Source organism: Carcharodon carcharias, chromosome 1 (assembly GCF_017639515.1).
Source record: "Carcharodon carcharias isolate sCarCar2 chromosome 1, sCarCar2.pri, whole genome shotgun sequence".
Taxonomy (NCBI): Eukaryota; Metazoa; Chordata; class Chondrichthyes; order Lamniformes; family Lamnidae; genus Carcharodon; species Carcharodon carcharias.
Genome location: NC_054467.1, coordinates 198259076 through 198284794, shown reverse-complemented (window position 1 = coordinate 198284794; position 25719 = coordinate 198259076). Strand labels below are relative to the sequence as shown.

The 25719-nt window shown below is 43.6% G+C and overlaps 1 protein-coding gene across 3 annotated transcripts in view; it reads left to right on the top strand.

Moving 5' to 3' along the window:
- Positions 1-1847: 1847 nt before the first annotated feature.
- The window catches only part of LOC121279219 (tropomyosin alpha-4 chain-like), a 97108-nt gene continuing 73236 nt past the window's right edge, over positions 1848-25719 (top strand). For 2 of the 3 annotated variants that reach the window (XM_041190269.1, XM_041190312.1), the window contains exons 1-2: positions 1848-2060; positions 4195-4320. In XM_041190269.1, the coding sequence (XP_041046203.1) occupies positions 1947-2060; positions 4195-4320 (240 nt within the window). In that variant the 5' untranslated portion in view covers positions 1848-1946. The remainder of the gene's footprint in view (positions 2061-4194; positions 4321-25719) is intronic. The other variant, XM_041190261.1, reaches the window with a different exon arrangement.

Below are 25719 nucleotides of genomic sequence, written 5' to 3'. Positions count from 1 at the left end.
GTTGGTACTAAATTCTTCCATATAAGTGCTATTGTTTCAGGTGCTTGGATCCTGCGTTCCATAATCTGACAGTCTGAAAGAGAACTGAAGACAGTCAAAAGAAATGGGAATGAGAGACAAGGAGAGAAGTGATTTTGGAAAAGAGTTCCAGATGCTGGGGTTGTATTAACTGGAAGTAGCTCTCTATTGGTGGTATGCAGGAAACTGGGACCAACAACTTGGACTTTTATATCACCTTTAACACTTCACACTAATACAATCAGATAAAAATTGATGCTGAGCCAAAGAAAATATTAAGAAGGGTTGTTAACAACTTGGTCAAAGAAATTGGTTTTAAGGAGGATCTTAAATGAGGATAAGTGAATTCTAGAGGTTAGGACTTCAACAATTGAAAGCACAGTAAATGGAATGGGGGATGGACAAGCTGTCAGAGTCGGAAGAGGGTAGAGTTCTTGAAAGGTCAGAGGACTCGAGGAGCTAGACACAGAATGAGGGGCTAGGCTATGACGGAATTTAAACATGAGGAAGAAAATTTTTAAATTGGAGGCAGTGGAGGGCCAGGAGTCCATGCAGGTCAGCGAAGCTGGGGTGGTGTATGAGTGGGACTTGACAATGGGGTAGAATACAAGCGGCAGAGTTTTGGATGAGCTGAAGTTATGGTAGGTGGAGAATAGGAGATTGGTCAGGAGGGCATTGAATAGTCATCTCCAGAGGTGAAAAAGGGATTGGATGAGTGTCTTGGCAGCAGATGGGCTGTGGAGATGGGGGATTATGGAGGTAGCCTTTGCAATGAAAACAACCTCAGCACAGGTCAAATAGGAGGTGCACATGGTAAATAGTTTGGTTCAGCCTAAAAGAGTGGCTGGGGAGGGAGACAAAATCAATAGAGTGGGAGGGGGGAATGGAAGATGGTGTTTCTGTTGGGAACTGATACATAACCCAGCAGTAGAGAATTGTAAAATCTCATCTGGGATTTGTGGCCAGAATAAATTACCCAAATGGGGTTAAAAACATAGGAACAGGAGTAAGACATTGAGTCTCCTGGACATGTTCCACCATTCAATTAGATCATGGCTCATCTGGACCTCAACTCCATTGACCTGCCTTTCTTCCATATCCCTCATACCCAGGAACTGGGAAAACTTGCAGAGATTTGAAAATGAGGGCAAGAATCTTGCAATTTGTTTGAGGTACAGAGAACTCAGTGTGTGACCAACCGGAGACATAGTCGAATCCAAACACACTCATTCAAAGCTGGAAGGCTTTAAGCGGATTAAAAGTGTTAAATAAAAAGGCACGAAATAGAAACGTGCGGCTTGTTAAGGGCAGTTCAATAACAGCGAGAAGAAGCTGATCATTAACAGGGATCAGTTAATGTTGAATGATGGTGAAAACGTAGATTAGGACAGGACTGGGTTGGGGGGGGGGGGGGCATTAAATATCGGAGGCAGCCCGGGGATTGATATAGAGCGGGAAATGGGAGAATTCTTCCAGCGCCTCTCCCGCACTGAGGGACTGAGCTTGTACACATAGATTTGGAGCAACAACAGACACATTCCTTTCTCTCACTGGCTGAGTCGAACTTACTCAGACTCCCAAAGACGGGCAGGATTGTAGCTGAGAAGAGGTCACGTCTCGTCTCAACGACGTGTCAGCACCGCCCCTCACACTCGCCACCATCCTTTCAGCCCTCTCCAAAATAAGTCATTGGATTTTTTGCTTCGTTCTCCCGGAAATCCAGCCTCCCTTTCTCCACCCCGCCCAACCACCCCCCCCCCCCCCCCCGAAGGCAGGTCCTTATCTCCCCTGCACAGCCCCAGCCGGGTCTCTTCAGTCCACTTTAGCTCTGGGAGCGCATCTCACTCAGACTCTCCTTCATCAACTCAACACTAAGGTGTTTATTTCCCTTTTCAAATTAAAGATCAAATAGAAGGTAGCAAAAGACCATGGATGCCCTCAAGAAGAAGATGCAAATGTTGAAATTGGAAAAGGAAAATGCCATGGATAAAGCCGACCAGGCAGAAGTGGAGAAGAAGGCGGCTGAGGACAGGTGTACGCAGGTAGGACAATGATCCCCAGAGGCTGCTGCCCATTTCCAGAGACACCCGTGAGGCTGGTGAAGTCACCTCCTCAGTCCTGTCCTCCAATCGGGGAAGGTGTTTTGCTAAGTATTAGCACGAGAAAGTTGATTTCCTAAACGTTATTTAGCTCCTAGACCAGTGACTGCAGTCGCCCTCCCCTAAAATATTAATAGTGGGAAGTGGAGAGTGCCCTCCTTGGATTGAAGCTGCTGGGATGAAGAGTCAGTAAAATCCACTTGGTCTCAGTATCTCTCTTCTCCACCTCCCGCCCCCCCCCCCCCCCCCCCCCCGACAGTTGTAGAGCCGCATCCAGACAAAACTCTGCCTTCAATTCTGAGTCATCAGAATGACTAGGTTGACTGTATCTTTCTCTAATATGTTGACATGGCTGCTTTTTGGTGAGGGGTTTGGGTGTCATCCCTAACTGAAAGTCTAAGTAAGGTTACGCGGGAAGATTTGCCAGGAGAGAGAGAAAGAGAGAGGGGGAGGGAGGGAGTGTGAAAGGGGAAATGTTGATGGAATTTCTCAGGGTCTCCGACAAGCTGAAGAATAAGACACCTATCTGTAACTGAAAATCCTGAATGAGAAGTGAACCAAGTGTCCACGCTGAAGCCTCTGACTATTGACGGGTTATTTTGGTGGTGTTTTCCACATTGAGGTGCTTTTAGATGGTTCTCTCCCCCGCCGCCCCATCTTTTTGTGAAATGTATCGCGTATTTCTCAGCCTTTTTAAGACAGCCAGTTCTGGAAAAGAGCTGGTTTTATGACCGGTAATGAATTTTAAAGGGAGAGAGAATCGTTTAGTCTGAGAACGGTTGTATTTTTTCCCCGCCTTTCTCTTTTCTCTTGAAATTCAATAATCTTTGCCAGGGTACAGCTTCCTGATGCCTCACCCAGGTGACTAAAGTTCAAGTATGAATCTAGACAATGGTAGTAGGTTAGCCCACTACAGGAGGCATCACAACCAAGCTCAATCCTGTCTCCATCCACACACATGTAGCTTTCAATAAGAGAGGCCTTGGATAATTTCCCTTTTCTTAGCTCAGGAACACTGAGACCATATAAGACAGCTGGGTTAATATCAAGGTAAATTAACTATTAAATACCTAATAGCCCAATTAAAATATTTAAAAAGGACAACAGTGGGAAAATGTCACATTTACATTTAAATATCACATTTAATGTCACAATAGTGGGAAAATACATTCATTTAGTACGTGTTGTAAAAAGGACTAGCATTTATATAGCAACCACCAGACATCTCAAAGTGCATCACAGTCAATTAAATACTTTTTGAAATGTAGGCACATTTGTAAGGAAGGAAGCCTGGCAACTAATTTGCGCTTAGCAAATTCCCACAAACAGCAATGCAATAATGATCAGAGAATCTATTTTTTGTGATGTTGTTCGTGGTATGCCATGTTTAATTCAGAGCTGTGAGACCTGCTTCTTCAGAGAGAGGTTGTGATACTACCTCACAGTGTAACTAACTCCCCTGCTCTTCCTCGGATCTTTTACATCCGTCCTAGCAGGCAGGTGGAGCCTCACTTTAACATCTTTTTACATCTTTTCTACATCTTCTTAACAATTTCTTCCTCTGAGGGTTGTGTGACTTTGGAACTCTGTCTCAGAAGGCGGTTGGGCGAGATGGTGGTCATTGAATATTTTTAAGGCAGAGGTAGATAGACTCTTGTTAGGTAAGGGACTCAAAGGTTATCTATCGGAGGTAAATGGGAATGTGGAACTCAAAGCACAAACAGAGCAGCCGTGATGTTATTGAATGGCGGTGCAGGTTCAAGGGGCCAAATGGCCTACTCCTGTTCCTGTTTTGTAGTTCGTAACTCTTCTGAAAAATGCTACCTCTGACCGTGCAGCACTCCCTCAGTGCTGCAATGGAGTGCCGGCCTTGATCTTTATGTCTCAAGTCCTGGCATGGGATTTGAAACCAGAGATTCAGTTGAGTGTACTACCAACTGAGCCACAGCTGACACATTTTAAATACTTAACTTTAAAACGGCAGCAAAATGGTCACATGAAGATGAACGATTGATCAGGTACGTTTTCTGTTGGATTGTCATTTAGTTTATTAATATGATCTTTGTTAATTCTTTAGCTGGACGAAGAGATCATCAGTTTGCAGAGAAAGCAAAAAGTAACTGAAGATGAGCTTGACAAGTGCTCCGAATCCTTGCGAGACACTCAAGGAAAGCTGGAACTAGCAGAGAAGAAAGCAGCTGATGTGAGTCATTTTGATAACACAGTACCATTTAAATTAACTCCTCCACCACAGAATCAATTAACAGTTGGGCAAGCCCATCACCTCATATAAATGTTATTGCCCAAATATTGTACAGTGCTGTCTCCAAAGACATAGACATTACATTGTGAGGTAGTATCACCCTCTCTCTGAAGGAGCAGGTCTCATAGCTCTGAATTAAACATGGCTGCCACTGTCAGAGGCTGAGTCTGCCATTTTATTCTTGGTCACTGGAGCCATTGTTTTGCTCGGGTGGACTGAATTCATGCTTTTTGAGAAACTGTATGTGTTCTGTTGCATACTAAATCCATTCACAAGTATAAACACAAACATAAACAAATTCAGAACACAAACAACCACATTATATTGCTAAACTAACTTCATTGGAAACTTCATCTGAACCCTTGAGAATTTTAACTTATTTCCATTATCATCTTCCTTCTTCTATTCTTCTACTATATGAATTGAACATTATTAACAAATAAATAAAAACAGATGACTATGATCAGTGACTGAACTGTGAAGCAACAGTTCCCTTGTACTGCACTGGGTACCTACTACCTGCCAACTTTCAGATGAGATGTTAAATTGAGGCCCTGCCTACTCTGACAGGTGGATCTAAAAGATCCCATGGCACGGAAGAAGAGCAGCGGAGTTCTCCCTGTTATCCTGGCCAATATTTATCTTTCAATCAACACCACAAAAAACAGATTACCTGACCAATTATCACATTGTTGTAATAGGAGCTTGTTGAGCACAAATTGGCTGCAACATTTGTTATTTTACAACAGTGGTTGTATTTAAAAAATACTTTATTAGCTTTAATGCACCTTGGGACATCCAGAAGTGCAAAGCGCAATATAAATGCAAGTGTTTTTCTTTTTTTGTCATCGCGTGTTAAATTAGGTTTAAGCCACTAGATGGCACTGCTGGCTAAGTCAAGACTGACAAGTTTGGCAGGTGTATGTTAGCACTGAAGCTAGCTGTCTGTTATGTACCACGGAGATAATAGATATATGGTTGGACAAAAGTGTGGAACATTGTTGGTGGCCTTCCAAAACATTATTTTAAATGGAATAGCAGGAAACAGATTTTGTTGCCCCTACAGCAAATTTCCACTGAGCTTCATTGTAACAGTGTAGGAAGCTGAGGACAGAGGGGTCAGAGTGGGAATGGGGGTAGAATTAAAATAACAGGCTAGGGAAGTTTGGGGTCACGCTTCCAGACTGAATAGAGGTGTTCCACAAAGTGATCGCCCAGTCTGCATTTGGTCTCCCTCACCTAGAGCAGTGAATACAGTACAGTATAAGAAATCGAAAGAATCACAAGTTAATCACAGTTTTATCTGGAAGGAGTGTTTTGGGCCTTGGACAGTGGGAAGGGAGGAGGTAAAAGGGCAGGTGTTGAATCTCCTGTGTTTGCACACCAAGGTAGGCTTAGACATGGAGTGAGTGTCGGAGGTGGTGAAGAGTCAGGTTATTCAAAATATTTATCATGTTATAAGTAAAGAAATTCTTTCAAATCATCTATATTGTAACTTATAATGTATTAAAAACATTATAGCTGCACACACTTCCTGTCGACTTCTTTCAATGTAAATGCCTATGTTCACCATTACAATGGAAACAGTCCTGGTAAATTTTTTATGACACAATTCACCCTCTTGCTAGCTGTGGTGCCTCATCAACTGTACTGTACTGCAGAGGGCATGCAACCAACAGTAATTTTCTGTTTTCCAAACTCAGTATGTTTTTCTATTTAACTACAAGCGATAATATAAAGTCAAAAATAAAACAAAATAAAAACAGAACGGAGGATGTTGAATTTGTATCTGAATTACTTCTATATGTATGCATCCATTTATACCCTAACCTTCAAAACTGCTTTAACTGAACACAGTACATGACTTTGATTCCCTACATGCAACAGATAAAATTACCAGTAAAGTAGAATTTACAGCATGGAAACATGTTTGCCCAACTGGTCCATGTTTACACTCCTCCTCCCACCACTCCTATCAGTATAACTGCCTACAGTACAGGAGATAGACCAGCATCCTATTAAAAATCTTATGTCCACATGCATTTCCTGTCTAAAACAATTTAATTCCTGCTGTCACTCTTTTCGTCGGATATCTGTGCCAATATTTTTGACATCAAAAATTCCTGTCAAGATTTATAATATATGTAAACTGCATCCTGCTTTTGCAACATCTGAGCACCGAGGGGCTTCCTCTCTCAAATTTCTCGGAACATTGAAAACTTTTCATCTGAAAATTTTCCATTCCCTATTATTTGCAAAAATTCCGAATGCAAAAAAACTCTCGTATTTCAAAATGACTTCATTACTTTAGAAAGTGCATGAGGAAGGAGAAAGTTCGCTTTCTGTCACCATCCCTGATGGGAATACCCCACCAAAGGAAACACTTTCTCCCTATCCATCCTATCAAATCATCAGCTTAAACATTTCAGTTAGATCACCCTTTACCCTTCTATAATCAAGTCTAGTCAATGCAACCTGTCCTCATAATTTAACCCTTTTAGCTTTGGTATCATTCTGTTGAATCAGCACTGCACACCAGCCCCCAGCCAGGCCAATATACCCTTCCTGAAGCACAACGATCAGAAATGAATACTCCAGATGGGGTTTAACCAGAGCTCTGTCCAGCTGTAGGTAATGGAATTGGAGGGAGGGTAGGAAGGGGAAGAAGAAAGATTATAACGCAGGTGTGATGAGGGAAGGATGGAAAGATAACTTCTCGGGGTTACTTTCACTACAACCCTCACCTTAAGTGCGCTTGAAGCCTTTTTTTTAACCAGAACACAGCATGCCAACCAATACCTCTCACCTGAAAAGAAAGGAGAGGAACATGAAGATGACCGAAATAGAAGAAAAAAATTTAAGTTAAAGAGAGAGAAACAGAAGAGTAAGAGGGAGATAGAAGCATAAGAGGAGAGTCAGCACCAATAGCATGAAACTAGCATGCACTGTTGAGAGAGACAATATTCTTTGACTTAATTGTGTGCAATGTCAAAGGAGATTCATTAATGTGTTTGAAATATATTATTCACTAAATTAATTGTGTCGTGTGATCCTAATTTCTTGGTTATTTTCACATAATAGCTTGGGTTTAAACTTAGGTATACCATTTACTATGTGTTATGAATGCCTTTATTCAGGAAGGGAAATGATTAGTAAGGTATAGTAGGTAAATGTGTGGAGCGTAGCCAGTACAAAACAGGAGAGTTTTCACTTCTCTTTAAATCACAAATATGTCCAAGTTAGACTGATCAAGTCTGTGCACTATTCTGATGCCATCGTTCTGCCTTCTTTCACTTTTTTTCTCAATAGTCAATCCTGATTTTAAATGAACAGACTCTTTCTGTGCACTCAACCATCTTATGTCATTACTCATGGGACAGATTTTCCTGTTCCTGCACCTCTGTATATTGGATTGCCTAGACTCATTTAGAGAAAATTTGAGTTGGGAGAAATGCCCATGTGGAAAGGCATCTGTCTGATTTTCTGCCACTTAATTTAATGGATTGAATATCCCTCTGTGAGCCATACCTGGGTGACCCCATACACCCAGGAACAAGAACACAACAGGAAATGTGTTCTAATATATCTATTTGCCATTTTAATCAACTCTATAGAAATACTTCTTCAAAAATGGGCTCAGACTCCATCAAAATAAGACAGTGAATAGAAAGGTTAAGTCTGAAGAAACACTTGCACTGTTGTGGTGATAACTAACTACAGTTGTTTCCATATCTTCTAGAATATTCCTTTAAAGAATAACAAAACAGTTAAGAGAGGTGTAGTTACGACAATGTATAATGTGTTTAGTCCCAATAGGAAGCAATCTCATGTTTAGTTAACAGTGTGCAAGTACCATTAATATCAGGAAGCATTTGGGCTTTGCTCCTTTTCTCCTCAAGAAGAGGGGTTTCTGGACACTTTTTTTTGTCAGGATGCCTACTTACCCTCCACCCCCAACCACACTTTCTTTTATAGCAAACAGGACATTGTCTCTGTTCCCTACATTTTAAACACTATTTGTGAATGTGACTGAAAATAGAACAGGAGGAAGCCATAGTTTCTACAGGTAAGTAGAGAAAAAAAATTATGACTGGAGATTTTCTGGGAGCTGCTCCTGCTCTGCTACGTAGCTACCTCAAGAACGAATAAAAAAGTGTTTACGTGTGTAACTGAGTTTCCGCTGCTTTCCTGGTAAAGTTACAGCAGCAGAGCAGGAGCTGCTCCAGGAAAATTCCCAATGTATGACTTTGTCGAGACGGAGAAGTTCTCCAGGCGAAGGAGCAGTGAGATTTTGCATCACTTCAAATATTAAATGTGCATCAGGTTGTTTTATTTGATCTTGGAAAGTGAGTGTCGCTGGCTGGGCCAGCATTTACTGCCCATCCCTAATTGCCCTTGAGAAGGTGGTGGTGAGCTGCCTCCTTAAACCGCTGCAGTCCCTGTGGTGTAGGTACATCCACAGTGCTGTTAGGGGGGGAGTTCCGGGATTTTAACCCAGCGACAGTTAAGGAACGGGACTATATTTCCAAGTCAGAGTGGTGAGTGACTTGGAGGGAAACTTCCAGGTGGTGGCGTTCCCATCTATCTGCTGCCCTTGATCTAGTTTAGTCAGCCTTTTAGATGTGAGATGCTTTTGTTTCATCTGAGTGACTTAACTATGAAACAATCAGTTTTGGTGATTACACATTTTTTTTGGTTTTCTGCTTTCTGTCCTGAAGGCATTGACTCAGGCTGAGCTCACCCAAAGTGGCCATGCGCCAGTTACAAATCTAGACAGAGGATGTGGAGGGTACAATTCGAACGTTAACCCTGTCTCTTTCTCCACAGATACTGCCAGACCTGCTGAGTTTTCCCAGCATTTTTTGTTTTGATTCCTGTTGATTAGCACTGTCTGTATTTTATACCTTGCTGAAATAACCTATCCACATGTCTGAACCCCAAACAGAGACTGTAGGCAGGTTATTTCATCACAGGTTCTTTTGCATATTGCTATGTTACAGGATGAGTAATTCAGATGCCTGGATTAATGATGCGGAGACGTGGGATAAAATTTTTAGCTCGGCAGGCCGAGCGTAAAATGACGAGCGATGATGTTGGGCGAGCGTCCTGACGTCATCGCACATTTGTGCGATATTTTGGTCAGCGGGCGCGAACGAAAGGCCTATTAAATCCATTAAAAACATAATTTAAAAAACATGTTCACTGCCATCCAACCTTATGGTTGGCGGCCTTTGCACTTTTTTTGGAAACCTCATCCACGGGTGGGATGAGGTTTCCAAAAATAAATAGAAATAAAATAAAAACTTTAATTTTTCATTAATAACATGTCTCTGCTCAGTCACATGAGCAGAGACATGTTTTATAACATTTATAAAATCTTTATTTTTTTTTTAAATCTGTTCATCTCCTCTGTGCCTCGGAGATTTGCAAGTGGCACTTGCGCTCACCCCACTCGCCCTCCTCCACCTGTCTGCACAGGCAGTGCTGAGCGTTGCCGCTCATGTTTCACACTGGGCGAGCCTTAATTGGCCTGCCAGCATGAAATCTCCTTCCAGCCTTGATCGTGGGCGGTGGTTGGGCCCGCCTGCCCCCGCTGAACCCATCCAACATGGGTGAAATTCTGCCCATGAGTTCAAATCCCGCCACAGCAGCTGGGGAATTTAAATTCAGTGAAATAAATTAATTTGTAATTAAAAAGCTGGTATTATTGATGTTGACCATGAAATTACTGAATTGTCATAAAAACGTATCTAGTTCAGAAAGGTCCTTTTGGAGAAGGAAATTTGCCATCCTTACCCAGTCTGGCCTATATGTGAGTCCAGACCCACAACAACATGGTTGACTCTTAACTGCCCTCTGGAATGGCCTAGCAAAACACAACAAAGACATAAACAGCCCAGTCAACCCTACAAAGTCCTCCTCACTAACATCTGGAAGCTTGTGTCAAAATTGGGTGAGCTGTCCCACAGACTAGTCAAGCAACAACTTGACATAGTCATAGACATGGTCTTACTCACTGAATCATACTTTACTGTCAAAGTCCCAGACTTCTCCACCGCCATTAGCAGGACAGAACCACCTGAGCTGGCAACACAGTGGTCAGGGGAGTGGCCCTGGGAGTCCTCTACATTGACTTCAAATCTCACAAAGCCTTGTGACATCAGGTCAACCGTGAGAAAGGAAATCACCTGATTACCAGCTACTGCCCTCCCTCAGCTGATGAATCAGTACCTTCTCCATGTTGAATACAATTGGAAGAAACAGCTAGCATCAAGCCAGGGGATCTTGGTGTGTTGAAGAGCATTCCAGGAACAGCACACCAGGTGTTGCTAAAAATGTAGTGCCAACCTGGTGAAACTTACACCACAAGACTACTTGCATGTTAAAGAGCAGAAGCAGCATGTGATGGAGCTAAGTGATCACACAATCAATGGATCAGATCAAAGCTCTGCAGATCATGAAGAGTGAATAATTAAACAGCTTACTGGAAGAGGCAGCTCCATGAATAACCCATCCTCAATGATGGCAGAGCCCATCTTTGAGTGCAGAAGACAAGGCTAAAGCATTTGCAATTATCTTCAACCAGAAGTGCCGAGTAGACAATCCATCTTGGCCTCCTCCTGAGATCCCCAACATCACAGAACTCAGTCTTTCAGTGCACTCACATAATTTTTTTTAATTCTTTCACAGGAGGTGGGTGTTGCTGGCTATGCCAGCATTTATTGCTCATCCTTAATTGTCCTTGAGAAGGTGGTGGTGAGCTGCCTTCTTGAGCCGCTGCAGTCCATGTGGTGTAGGTACACCCATAGTGCTGTTGGGGGGTGAGTTCCAGGATTTTGACCCAGCGACATTGAAGGAACGGGGATATATTTCCAAGTCAGGATGGTGAGTGGCTTGGAGGGGAACTTCCAGGTGGTGGTGTTCCCATGAATCTGCTGCCCTTGTCCATCTGGGTGGTAGAGGTTGTGGGTTTAGAAGGTGCTGTCGAAGGTGGCTTGGTGAGTTGCTGCAGTTTATCTTGTAGATGGTACACACTGCTGCCACTGTGCCTTGGTGGTTGAGGGAATGAGTGTTCGTGGATGGGTGCCAATCAAGCGGGCAGCTTTGTCCTGGATGGTATCAAGCTTCTCAAGAGTTGTGGGAACTGCACTCATCCAAGCAAGTGGAGAGTATTCCATCACACTCCAGACTTGTGCTTTATAGATGGTAGACAGGCTTTTGGGAGTCAGGAGGTGAGTTACTCACTGCAGATTTCCCAGCCTCCGGCCTGCTCGAATATCCAGAAACAGCTGAGCACGTTGGATATAGCAAAGACTATGGGCCTTGACAGCATCCTGGTTGTATTGCTGAAGACTTGTGCTCCAGAACCGATTAATTAATTAATCAGATCAAGGGGAATAAAGTTAAGATTATTTGGATAGTAACATTAAAGGCTTCCTAATTTTTCATTAAATTAAAATCTGAGATATATGGGTAATAAGAGTTAAGTAAAACATTTAAGTTAACTATCTATAAAAAGTGACATTGACACAAAGGAAGGAAATGATTGGTGAGTAACTGATGAGTGTTTATGTACACCTTAAAAGTTTATTTTTCTTAATTTAGTCAATAGTCTGAAGATAGAAGCATGGCAGTCTTGTGGGATGCGTGTACGCAGCAAGTGTTGTCAGCTGGAGGTGCTGGAGCTCTCTGTGCAAGCAGCAAGATCCATTGCCATTCAGGCTTGGGCTGAAAGTGGAAACTAACATTCATATCACACAAATGCCAAGCAATGACTTTCTCAAACAAGGGTGTCTATCCAACTCCCCTTTTCATTGAACAGCAGTACCATTGTTGAATTCCATACCATCAACATCTTGGGTGTCATCATGGATCAAAAGCTTAACTGGATCAGCCATGTAAATACTGTGGCTATAAGAGTAGGTCAGAGTCTGGCAAATCTGCGGTGAATAACTCGCCTCCTGACTCCCCAAAGCCTGTCCACCATCTACAAGGCACAAGTCAAGAGTGTGATGGAATACTCTCCACTTGTCTGGATGAGTGCAGCTCCAACAACACTCAAGAAGCTTGACACCATCTAGGACAAAGCAGCCTGCCACCCCTTCCACCATTTTAAACACTCACTCCCTCCACCAGTTGCGCACAGTGGCAGCAGAGTGTACCATCTACAACTTGCATGGCAGCAACTTGTCAAGGCTCCTTCAGCAGCACCTTCCAAACCTGCGACCTCTACTACCTGGAAGGACAAGGGCAGCAGATGCTTGGGAACGCCATCACCTGCAAGTTGCCCTTCCTCTCCCTTCACTATCACTGGGTCAAAAGCCTGGAACTCCCTTCCTAACAGCACTGTGAGTGTTCCTGTAACTCAGACTGCAGTGGTTCAAGAAGGCGGCCAAAAAGCACCTTTTGAAGGACATGGGAAGGGATGGGCAATAAATGCTGGCCTTGCCAGCGATGCCCACATCCTGCGAAAGAATAAATAAAAAATGATGATCTTTGCCTCCTCTCCAATATCTGCCTTAGTTTCTAGAACAAGGTCTCACTGAATAATGATCAGTTGTCTCATTAATTTTCTCCACCCAGTCCAATGCCTGAAGTCAGATAACTGAGAGTGAGAACTGAGGGTTCCGTGTGGCTCAGCTGCTTAAAACAGTGAATCTCAGGTTCCTGATCTGTGCTCTCAGCTAATCTTACCTAGGCTCTGTAAAGGCAGAACGGCAACAACTGGCTTCAGAAAATCCTGCTAGAAGTGGGTGTATCTGTCTAATGAAGATGGCACCGTACTTAGCTGCAATGCTGCTCAGTCCAATTGCGTTCCAGTACTCACATTTGTGACTCACACATAAAAAATAGCTTTATGAACAAGATTTTAAGGGAATACACAGTACCTTTGAGTCTATACACACCTTTTGGAGGAGAGAAAACTGAAAAATGAGGACGGAAAACCTGGGGCAGAATTTTTCATCCCACCAGTGGGCGCGTGCCCGTCCGGAATGGGAGTAAAATAGTGCACAATGATGTCAGTTGAGTGTCCTCGCGTCATCGCGCACTTGCGCAATATTTCGCTCGGCAGATGCGTGCGGGTGCAGAGCGGCGCTCACCATTAATTAAGCGCCACTTAAAGCCTTTAACAATCCAATTGACTGTGATTTTTCCTTATCCATGCGATTTTCCTGCTCGTCGCACGGGCAAAATGGACAGGCAGCCGATATTCTCGCAAACCTCATCCAAGAGCGGGATAAAAAGGGTCAGCAGCATTGCCTGTGTGAGTAGTGAGGAGTTTTGGAGATAGTTTGCAGCTGGTCGCCTATTGGTACTGGGCAGCTTCATCTCTATTTGCAGCTTCATTTTAGCATTTCCAGGCCTCATTTCAGGAATCGTTGCTGTCTGCCAGGCCCTTGGAGGATTCAGACCATCCAGGTACCAGACAGCCTTCCCTTACCCTGGTAATGGGGATTGTGCTCTCCACTGGAGGCAACTCCTCTGAGGAGGAAGAGGGGGGCAGAAGGGAGAGGGGACCACATATTCCAATGTAGCTCCCAGGAGAGTGACCTGTGGGAGGAGAGGCACAGGCACAAGGGATGCAGGGCCAGCAGGTAGTCCAAGGTGGAAGGGGCCACAAAAGACAGCACTATCCTGCTGCCAGGATTTACAGGTAGTGATGGAGCTACCTCAATACATCCAAGTTGCAATGCCGAAGGAGGTTCCGCCTCTCAAGGGACACGGTGACCTCAGTTTGTCAGATGATTGGGCCTGAGGTCAGCTCCAATTGTATGGGCGGACACCCCATGCCAGTGGCTCTGAAGGTCACAGTGGCCCTCAACGTCTATGCCTCCAGCTCTTTCCAAGGCTCAGTGGGGGATCTGTGTGGAATCTCCCAATCAGTTGTCCACAGTTGCATCAAGCTGGTGACAGAAGCTCTGTTCAGGCGGGTACTGACCTTTATTCTTTACCATATGGACGAGGCCAGCTTGGCGGAGTGAGCCAGAATCTTTGCAGTGATTGCTGGGTTCCCCCGTGTCCAGGGTGCCATCGACTGCCCACATGTTGTCATCAAAGTGCCAGCGGATCAGCCGGGTGTCTTCGTCAACAGGAAGGGATTCCACTCCATGAACGTGCAGCTAGTGTGTGACCACCAACCCCCTGCAAGTCTGCCAAGTACCCTGGCAGCTCCCACAATATCCTGACACACTCCCAGGTGCCAAGGCTCTTCAATGCTCCAGGCCGACTGGATGGATGGCTGCGGGGTGACAAGGGCTATACGTTGAAAAGGTGGCTGATGACGCTTCTCAGCTACCCAAGAACAGAGGCAGAGCAGCATTATAATACGAATCATGCCTCCACAAGGGCAATGATAGAGATGACCATAGGTTTTCCTCAAGATGTGCTTCCGATGCCTGGACCATTTGGGGGGGGGGGCACTACAGTACCCCCCAAAGTGGGTATCGCTGATCATGGCTGCATACTGCACTCTCCACAATCTGCCACTGGCAAGGGGGGACCCACTGGAGGAAGAGGATCTTGACGCACAGGCCATAGATGATGAGTCCAGTAGTGAGTTTGAAGATGAGTATGGTGAGGAGAATGCTGAGGGTGTGGAGCCAGGCCTTGGTAACCTCCAGCGAGGCAGGGACACCAGGGACGCCTAGATCCAATGCTCTTTCAGCTAGGCTACCAAAGATCAGCTTCAAATCTATGCTAGGGCTGCCTCCTCTATTCCTGGATATCTGAAAGGACCCTTTCATTTGAACACAAAGAACACTCAGTGCCTGTGCAATAAAGTTCAGAGACACTTACATCCAGCATTACATGTTGATATACCCTGCACCAATAAAATAAAAAGGTGAAGCATACTCAGGCCATGATGAGAAAAGCAAAATTTATCTCATTTTGACAATTCCAAACTATTTACATAAACTTCTCTGCTTTTCATTCCCAAACCAGTATAGATAAAGTAAACATAAATGAACACAAAATCACCCATGCCCTGTCCCTCTTGTGCTCATGGTGCCTTTAACTTACATTTGTGGGTGCTACATCTAAGTGCTTCCCCCCTCACTGGCAGTGATATTGGAGACAGCCTGCTGGCTTTGCTGTCTTGTTGGCCTTGATGACCTTGGCGGTCATCCTCTTGACCAGCGGAGCCTGTGCTGGCACAACCTGGGAGGAAGCAGCAAGTGCCACAGCTTGCATCTCCCCAGTCATCGTAGCCTCATTGGATGTGATGGTCACTGGCAGAAGGGTGGAGGAGCTGCTGCCATCATCCAGAGTGCCCTGAGAAGAGCCCACAGAGAAGACAGGCAGCTCGTGCACCAATGTGAGGTCGCTCTGGATGGGCACCTAGCTGGGTTACTGGGTGCCTCATCCATCTCCCACACTGACACTGACCACCTAAGTTCACTGTCTATGTGAGGGCTTGCAGGTCCGAGCACAACACCAGGAACCCCTCATTCCATCTCTGACCTGCCTCTCCATGAGAGTCACCACTCTCTCACTGGAGGAGGCAGTGCACTCACCCAAGGCAGTCAACGCAGTGCTCAAGCTCCGCATGGACTCCTCCATTACAGAGACCATGGCATGCGCACACTCATGGATCTCCCGCCAGATCCTCCCACACATCACGCTGGATATCCAGCATCTGCCATCTAATGGACGACTCCAGAGGCTCATCATCAGCCTTTGACTGGGCATCGTCCTGGTCTCCAGCAGTCCTCCGACTGCCGGCACCCTGCGCACTCTCTGCCTCCACAAATGTAAAGCGCCCTCACCAATATGCACCGAGATAGTAGCCGCCACTCTAATGTTCACCGAGGTGCTGGTTTCTGCACTGGTGCCTGCTTCCAAGAGCAGGTGTGATGCAGATGAAAATTATGCCTGGTGGTCGTGTCAGAGGTAGCCCTTCAAAGTCTGCAGAGCGAACACCTGGCGAACCTAAAAGGAAGAAGGAGGATATGTCATTAGATAAAGTCATCACATTGTCACTGTGCATGCCAGGTACCCTGCTGAGACATTGGAGATCTGCATCACGGTGCCATCGTCTTCCAATGATCAATGGGGACTCCATCTTCGAGGCTCCCATCAATAACGAGACTACACTAGAATGGTTGCACAATCCGAAAGTCTCACCTCTGTGCACGGTACTCTGATCTTCGGCTGGCACCTCCGCCTCTCCACGCCTGGTTGCACTGGGAGCGTGCCGGCTCTCCAGCTCTAGGACGTCTTGCTCGAACCAGCTGAGAAGCAGCAGGTTGGGTGGGCCTCCTTCTGTATGTGCCCTCTCAGCCTGGTTATGGCTTGTCTTTTCCTGAAAGGACAGAGGAGCATTGATTAGTCCATTCTCTTTCTTCAGCGCCATTGCAGCCTGGCCAACCCCAGCTGAAGTCCACCTCGCAGGGCACATTCGAGTTGTGGCCCTCAAGCCACAAGGCACTCAGTCCAAGCAGCCAGGGCTCACCCCCTTGGCCAGCTCCAGGGTCACTGACAGTTGGCACTCAGACTCTAGCATCCCTGAGCTCTGAGTTTACAAGAGCCCTTGTAAACAAAAATTAGGGCATCTTTACATGGTGGCAACAAAAAGGAAAACAGGATGAGTAGGAAGGGGAAGAGGGAACCAGGTTTAGAATGAGAAGATCGATGGTCTCTCATTAACTGCCCTTAAATTTAGGGTGAGAATGGAGGGGAAGTGGAAGGGTGAATGTGTGACACCTGAGTGACTGGGAGGGAGGGATAAGCGTTGAACTGAAAGTTCTAAAGGGAACAGGTGGAGGCAGTTATTGAAGTGCAGATATAGTAGGAAGGAGAGGAGGTAGTTGGCATGTTTGCAGCAAAGGTTAAACTGGTTGAAACTATTCATCCTTTCAGAAAGGGGAAGGAGATTAGAGAAACCCCCTTAAAAATGTCTTGACATTATGAGGGTTAACCGTAACATAGTGTAATCGACCCTGCAATTTATTCCAGTTTCTGTTTTACTTTTTCAGCCTGATGCAAGGGTTAACGCTGAGGTCAAGAATTCCTCAGAGAAGATAGTTTTTGCCTTTTTAAGTGAAGTAGGGAGCAGATCTAACCACATTACGAAATACCAAGAAGCTTGCTTTGTCTGAGTAAACTGCAGCATACTTTCCATACTTTTCCTTTTATGGTAAAATGATGTCAAGCAGTAATAAGGAGTTTGCTCCACGCCCCAGCAATAGGACAGCCTATTGGAAATGAAGTCAGTGTTAACAAATCCAGGCATGCCAACAATATTACCAAACTCAGGGTCACAGTCAGCATTAAGAAATTGATCAATATTAACAAACCCAGGTACATTGACCTCGCCAACAAACCCAAATATATTCACAGTGTTAGCAAGTGCTCCTTTAACTAATACACTCTTGCTACACACACATTTAGGTGTAACAAGTATGTACACAGTTTTTAGTTAATTAAAACCTAATGTTATACTCACCTGTGCACTCGTTATAAGGTTATGCAACAATAATTTGATATATAAAGGATGACTCCACCACAAGGAAGTCCTACCTTTTACACCCCCTGCTTCCCCCACATCTTCTTTCCCTCAGGAGCACAAACTTGCACAATCTAGTGCACAGCTGGCTAAGCCATCCATCGTCAGATCTCGCTGACCTGTATCAAGCTCCACCAGGTCTCACTGTCTGTTAGAACTGACCATGAACACAAGAGATTAGAGTAACAGTAGACTATACGGCCAATTGACCTTTCTACCCCATTCAATACGATCATGGCTGATCTTGGGCGGCAATTCCACTTTCTCGTGCTCTCCCCATATCCCTTGATCCCTGAGAGATCAAAAGTGTGTCCACCTCAGCCTTTAATATATTCAAATATGGAGCATCCACAACCCTCTTGGGTAGACAATTCCAAAGATTCACAACCCTTTGAGTGAAGAAATTTCTCCTCATCTGAATCCTAAAAGATCAACCCCTTTCCTGAGACTGTGCCTCCAGATTCTAGATTCCCCAGCTAGCGGAAATAACCTCTGTGTCCAGCCTATCAAGCCCTTTCAGTATGCACATTTCAATTAGATCACTTCTCATTCTTTCAAACTCCAGAGACTATAGGCCCAATTTGCTCAGTCTTATCCCAGGGACCAATTTGGTGAACCTTTGCTGTACCACCTCTAATGAAAGTACGTCCTTCCTTAAATATAGAGACCATAACTGTGCAGAGTATTCCAGGTGTGGCCTCACCAAAGCCCTTTTTAACTATAGCAAGACTTCCTTATTCTTGTACTCCAATCCCCTTGCAATAAAGGCCAACATGCCATTTGCCTTCCTAATTGCTTGCTGTACCTGCATGCTAACTTTGAGTTCCTTGTATGAGCACTTCCAATTCTTTTTGAACATCAACATTTATAAATTTCATCACTTTTAAAAAAAATTCTGATTTTCCATTCTTATGACCAAGGTGAATAAGCCCACATTATACTTCATGTGCCATCGTGTTGTCCACTCACTCAACCTGCCTGTATCTCTTTACAGCCCCACTGTTTCCTCCTCACAACTTACTTTTCCATCTAGCTTTGTATTGTCAGCAAACTTAGATACATTATTCTCCATCTCTTTGTGTAAATGATTAATATAGATTGTAAATAACTGAGATCTCAGCACTGATCCTTGTGGCACTCCACTAGTCACAGCCTGCCAACTTGAGAGTGCCACATTTGTGCCTTCTCTTTGCTTCCAGTCAGCTAACCAATCCTCTATCCGTGCTAATTTATTACCCTCAACTCCATGAGCCCTTATCTTGCCTTTTAACCTTTTGTGAGGCACATTATCAAATGTATTTTGGAAATCCAGGTTAACTACATCTACTGGTTACATCCTCAAAAATAACTATAATAAATTTGTCAAACATGATTTCTCTTTCATAAAACCATGTTGACTTTGTCTGATCATACTTTGATTTTCTAAGTGCATTGTTAAGACTTCCTTAATGATAGATTAGCAACTAATAATAGCAACTCACCAAAACTCCTTCAACAGGACCTCCTAAACCTCCAAATTCTACCACCTAGAAGGACAAGGGCAGCAGATACATGCGAACATCACCACCTGCAAGTTCCCCTCCAAGACACTCACCATCCTGACATGGAAATATAACGCTGTTCCTTCACTGTCACTGGGTCAAAATCCTGGAACTCCTGCCCTAACAGCACTGTGGGTGTATCTACACTACATGAACTGCAACGGTTCAAGGAGGCAGCTCACCACCACCTTTTTAAGGGAAATTAGGGATGGGCAATAAGTGCTGGCCTAGCCAGCGACACCATTGTCCTGTGAAAGAAAAAATTTAATAAAATCTTCCACTTTCCTGACGACTGATATCAGGCTATCTGGCCTGTAGTTCTTTGATTTCTCTCTTCCTTCCTTCGTTCTTGAATAATGGTATCACATTTGCCATCTTCCAATCTGCTGGGACTGTTCCAGAACCTAGGGAACCCTAGGAACTTAGGGAATTTTTGGAAAATGATAGCTAGAGCATTCACTATCTCTGAAGCTATCTCTTTTAGAGCCTTAGTAAGTAGACGATCAGGTCCTAGAGATTTGTCAGATTTTAGTCCCTTAATTTTTTTCAAGTACTTTTTCTCTGTTGATATTAATTTCCTTTATTTCCTTACTCTTTTTAGCAGCTAGATTATCCTCTAATTCTAATATATCCAGCAGTGTCCATTACTGTAAAGTCATCCTGGAGAGCAAAGATAATCCCTGGCATCCTTTCTGCACTGTCCACAGACTCTTTAAACCCATCACCCTCACCTCTATTGACAAATGAGGGGCGTTTATCAATTTTTTGTTACAAGAGTAGAGGCCACCCATTCAGTTGACCATGCTGCTCGCCCCCTTCCAGATCCACCAAGTCAAACTTCACTCTCCTCACCCATCCGCATCTCAATCCTGAATGCCTTTTCCTAGTTTCTTTCCCTATATGTCACGGACAGAGTTTATATGTTTGCTTTTACTGCCCTTAATCAGCATGTTTTTATGGAGGAGGTGAGTGTTTTCTTACTCTGAGTGAGCACCCCAATTATGTAATTGCAGCAGCAAGCATTTTGTTAGGTTAAAAATAAAGCTTTATTTATTATCTCAGACTTAACCCGAATTTAATGCAACACTTCGCTCACTTGTCTCATACACACAAAGATTAGATACAGGTGGAGGCAATATACTGCTAGAGCTTATAATTATCTCAATCTCTCTTGTGGTAGATCTGTAGTTTCTTAGATGCAGTTGATGCTTTAAAGTTGAAGTGAAGGTCTTGTACAGCAGGGGATTCTCAGCAGTCTGTGAGGTTTCTTGTAGTTGAATTTCTAGGAGGTTCATTCTCAATAGAACTTTAATGGGAACAAGTTGGGGAATCTTTCTTTCTGGTAGGATCTCCCATTTTCAAAGTATTGCCGCATAGTACATTGGATGCTTGGGTGACTTCCAGTTAGTCTGATGGCTTTCGGTGATACTCTGTCTGCAAGCAGCTTCTTGCTGGTTTCAAGCAGACTGCAAAAATGGTTCCCTCATTATGTGACTTCCTCAAGTTCAAAGTCCTTTTTCCAAACAGTAAGGTGGTGCGTATGTTAGTCCAATAATCCTGTGTTGTTGTTTGACACCTTGAGATTCACCCAGTTTAATTGGGGTGAGGGAAACCCATCATAATACAATGGAATTAAAAACAAAAAAACTGCGGATGCTGGAAATCCAAAACAAAAACAGAATTACCTGGAAAAACTCAGCAGGTCTGGCAGCATCGGCGGAGAAGAAAAGAGTTGACGTTTCGAGTCCTCATGATCCTTCGACAGAACCAGGTTCTGTCGAAGGGTCATGAGGACTCGAAACGTCAACTCTTTTCTTCTCCGCCGATGCTGCCAGACCTGCTGAGTTTTTCCAGGTAATTCTGTTTTTGTTTATAATACAATGGAAGATTGATAGGATCCATTTGCATCTGTCTTACACATGTTGAGTTTCGATGTTCCCTTTTGTCCAGTCAAATTGGTTGGAATTCTATAGTCCTTTTGTATTGATCCATCCTTAAACAAAGGGATGTGTAATTCCCCAGATGACTGTGAATATCCATATTTAATTAGGTATTTGCTTGAGACTTAGGACTGTCTGAAGCTCAAACTGCCAAAGATCACATGATTTGCAGTGATTTTAATAATCTGATGTGTCCAGTTTTAAAAGTATTGACTAAAAGTTCATAATATACTGGAACATGACATATACCTTCTCCAGATTCATATTGCCTATTCCCATTGAATGGCTGACCATCCAACTTCCCTTTCTTGTCTGTATGCTAGCTGACATTGTAAATGGCTGCTCTGGGCTACATAAGGAATATTTGGGCTGCAGCAACTCTGGGCATTCCCCTTCTACCTGTAAAATGCTCCCAACCTCTCCTACTGCTCACTTAACTGCCGGCCCAGTGGTACCCGAGCCATACACATTTCACAGGCCCAAACTGTCAAGCTGCCTCTGGATGCCTATTTTGAGCAGGCTGATGGATGACAGGTAATTAATGAGGCCTGGCCATGAAAATGGACTGGAACTTGCACTGTAACTCCCAGGGGTCCTAGTGGCCACCTACCATGAAATTAAAATTTCCCCTTAAGTGCATAGACAAGGCCAACAATTCCTGATGTGGCTTGGAGAGGGCAGAATTTCTATCTGCCCAAAACAGGATTCATAATATCAGGAGAAATCATGTCATGACATGGGCAATTTTGGAAGGGCTTTAATTATTCCCCTTATCTTGTTATCCTGAGGGACAACTGCTGATGTCCTTGTGGTAATAGTACTCCCAAAATAGCACTATGCAGGGAATTCTAGGGTATATTCAGAAATAATGAAGGAACTGTGAAAGGGGTGAGGGAAAGAATTTCAGCTTAACCTCCTTACTGCCTGGGGATGAACTTGTCATGCAGGTTGTTGACGTGGGGTCCTTGTGGGTTTTCATCTTGTACAACTGGCATAAAAATTAATTCAATATGAAGTTTAAACACATAGCTGGTGATGTTCCTGCCCTATAAACACTGAGCAGCCAAAGTGCACCCATAACTGGTGTAAGGGCCTGTCTGATGTATGTAAGGTAGATGAACCTGTTCTGACCTGGATATACCAGATTTATGATTTTGTGAAACAGAATAAACCCTTCAAGACTGACCAAGATTGCTTGCCTAGGCACATATACAATAACATGTGTAAACAGATGAATGCCATCAGACAATTACGTTCAGCAGGCACTTATGTCAGACTGTCAGTTCTCACAGATAACACACAGCTGTATCCACAGAATCTTCTGTACCTAAAACAAATAAGTAAAACAACTTTTAGTAGAAGAATTATTATATACCATCATTTGAAGTAAATGACAGCCTGAAACACAGCTTGCTATAAAAATCCCCTACTCCATTTTTTGAGACTATGAAATGTTTCCATTTTTCCACAGTTCCATATAAGGAATGCACTCATTGCAGCCCAAAGGATGGCTGGATGACCTTTTCCCAGGCTCCTTCCTGAACCACAAGTTTCTGACGCTGATCCATGGATAGCGAACTCTCTAATTTTTGCTTTTCCTGTGGGATCTAAGCATTGTCCATGCTACGCAGCCTCCATTTTATCATAGATTTTAAATCATTACTGCTGCCACGAAATACCAAAAAATAATTTTTAATTCAATCTGAACACGGGAGCTGCTTTTAACTTTGTTTAAATTCATTTTTGTTTTGTCAATTTTCCTCACCATCATTTTCTTTTTATCCCTCCCTTTGTGAAGGGGCTGACATTTTATGGAATATTACCTAATGCTGCCTTTGCCCAAACAATCAAAAGAGGTCATTATAGCCAGGTCTGATCCTGTCTTCACTCACTATTTACCCATTAAACCACAGGATATTAATCTGAAGGTGGATATTCCTGTCAGGAAGATTGGCAGCTGGAACTTCCCAGTTCTATTGGATACCGTGAGTGAGGTTGGGGAGCTGTAAATTTTTTCATGTGGCCCTACCTGGAAGTCTTTGATTGCCCCTGGGATCCCCATAGACATTTGGCAATCTATCTCCCCCACACTTCCCTCTTTTGATTTTTGACACCGAGTACTGGCCACTCACTAGGAAGAGATGGTGAGAGACAAAAGTCAGCAAAATCTAATCACTTGTCTCATGATTTGAAAATGCAAAATGAGCTCCACTCATGCTGCCCTTAGAACTTACCTATTTTAATAGGTAACACACAATAGGTAACAGATAACACACAGCAGTATCCACAGAATCTTCAGTACCTAGGTCATTTGAATGGTATAATGGGTGAGTTGGGGACATCAGCATTCTGATAAACTCATTAATCTCTTAAGAAAGTGGAAATCCAGACTTATAATCAATTGTAGGAAGAATTCACAGTCAGTTATTCTAAAATACATTTGCCTATAATTAGGAGTGATACAAGCATATTACAGGGTGGGTGTCCAAAAGCTCTCTGCAGTCATGTTAACAGTAGAAAATGTTGATAGAGGAGCAGAAGAAGACCAAAATGGAGATAGATTAGTGGAGGCAGGCACAGCTGAGGTACTAAATGAGTGCTTTCTATTGGTGTTTGCCAAGGGAAGGGATTTTGTCAAATCCTCAGTAAGCGAGGACGTTGTCAGGTGCTGGATGAGATAAAAAATAGAGGTAAGATCATAAGAATAAGATCATAAGAAATAGAAGCAGGAATAGATCATTTGACCCATCGAAACTGCTCCGCCATTCAAAAAGATCATGGCTGATCTAATTGTGGCTTAACTCTATGTCCTAAGTCTATGTCCTCTTGAAGTTTATTACTATCTTCTTCAATGTTTACTACACTTCCAAGCTTTGTCTTCTGCAAATTTCAAAATTGTGCCCTTGGTACCAGAAAGGCTGCTGGGTTTTTAATGTGGATAAGTCACCAGGACTGGATGGGATGCAGTTGAGGATGCTGAAGGGAGTAATGGTAAAAATTCTATGGATCCTGGGCATCAACTTCCAATTCTCTTGGTTACAGGCATGGTAGTAGAGGACTGGCAAATGTTTTATCTTTATTCAGAAAAGGGGAGAAGGATGATCCTGACAATTACAATTCAGTAAGTTTAATGTTGGTGGTGGGAAGTTTTTGGAAACAATAATCTTGGAAAAAACTAACAGCCACTTGGGTAAGCATAGACTTATAAAGGATACTCAGCATTGATCTGTTGAAGGAAAATCATGTTTGACTAACTCTATTGAGTTTTTGATGAAGTAACAGAGGGTAAATGAGGGGAGTGCAGTTGATGTGTATATGAACTTTCACATGTATCACAAGAGGTTTGTTAGCAAAATTGAAACCCATGAGCTAATGGGAGCAGTAACAGCATGGATACAAAATTGGCTAAGAGCAAACAGGGATTTGTGGTGAATGGCAGTTTCTTGGACTGGAAGGAAGTATACAGTGGAGTTACCCAAAGTTCAATGCTCACATTACTGCAGTTTTTGATGTTAATGTCTTAAGCTCAGGGGAACTGGGCACAATTTTGAAATTTACCAGGGAACAATCACGCAATTACAGAATTCTTACAGTGCAGGAGGAGGCCATTTGGTTTATCGTGTCTGCACTGGCTCGCTGAGCAATTTTCTTGCCATGCCATGCTCCCGCTTTCTCCTCAACCCTGCATGTTTTTCCTTTTCATATAACAATCTAATTCCCTTTTGAATGCTTCAATTGAACCAGCCTCCGCCACACTCTCAGGCAGTGTATTCCAGACCTTAACCGCTCGCTGTGTGAAAAAGTTTTTCCTCATATCATTTTTGCTTCTTTTAGTAATTACTTTAAGTCTGAGCCCTCTTGTTCTTGATCCTTTCATGAGTGAGAACAGTTTCTCCGTACCTACTCTGTCCAGACCCCTCAGGATTTTGAATACCTCTATCAAATCTCCTCTCGGCCTTTTTTTCTCCAAGGAAAACAGTCCCAACTTCTCCAATTTATCTTCATAACTGAAGTTTCTGATCCCTGGAGCCACTCTCGAACTTTTTCTGCGCTCTCTCCAATAATTTCACATCCTTCCCAAAGTGCGGTGCCTAGAACTGGATGCAATGCACAAGCTGAGGCCAAAATAGTGTCTTATACAAGTTCAACATGACCTCCTTGGTCTTGTACTCCATGCCCTTATTAATAAAGTCTAGAATACTGCATGCTTTTTTAACTGCTCTCTCAATCTGTCCTGCCACCTTCAATGGCTTATTCACATTTACATCTAGGCCCCCCTTCTCTTGCGTACCCTTTTAGAGTTGTACCCTTTATTTTGTATTGTCTCTCCATGTTCTTCCTAGCAAAATGA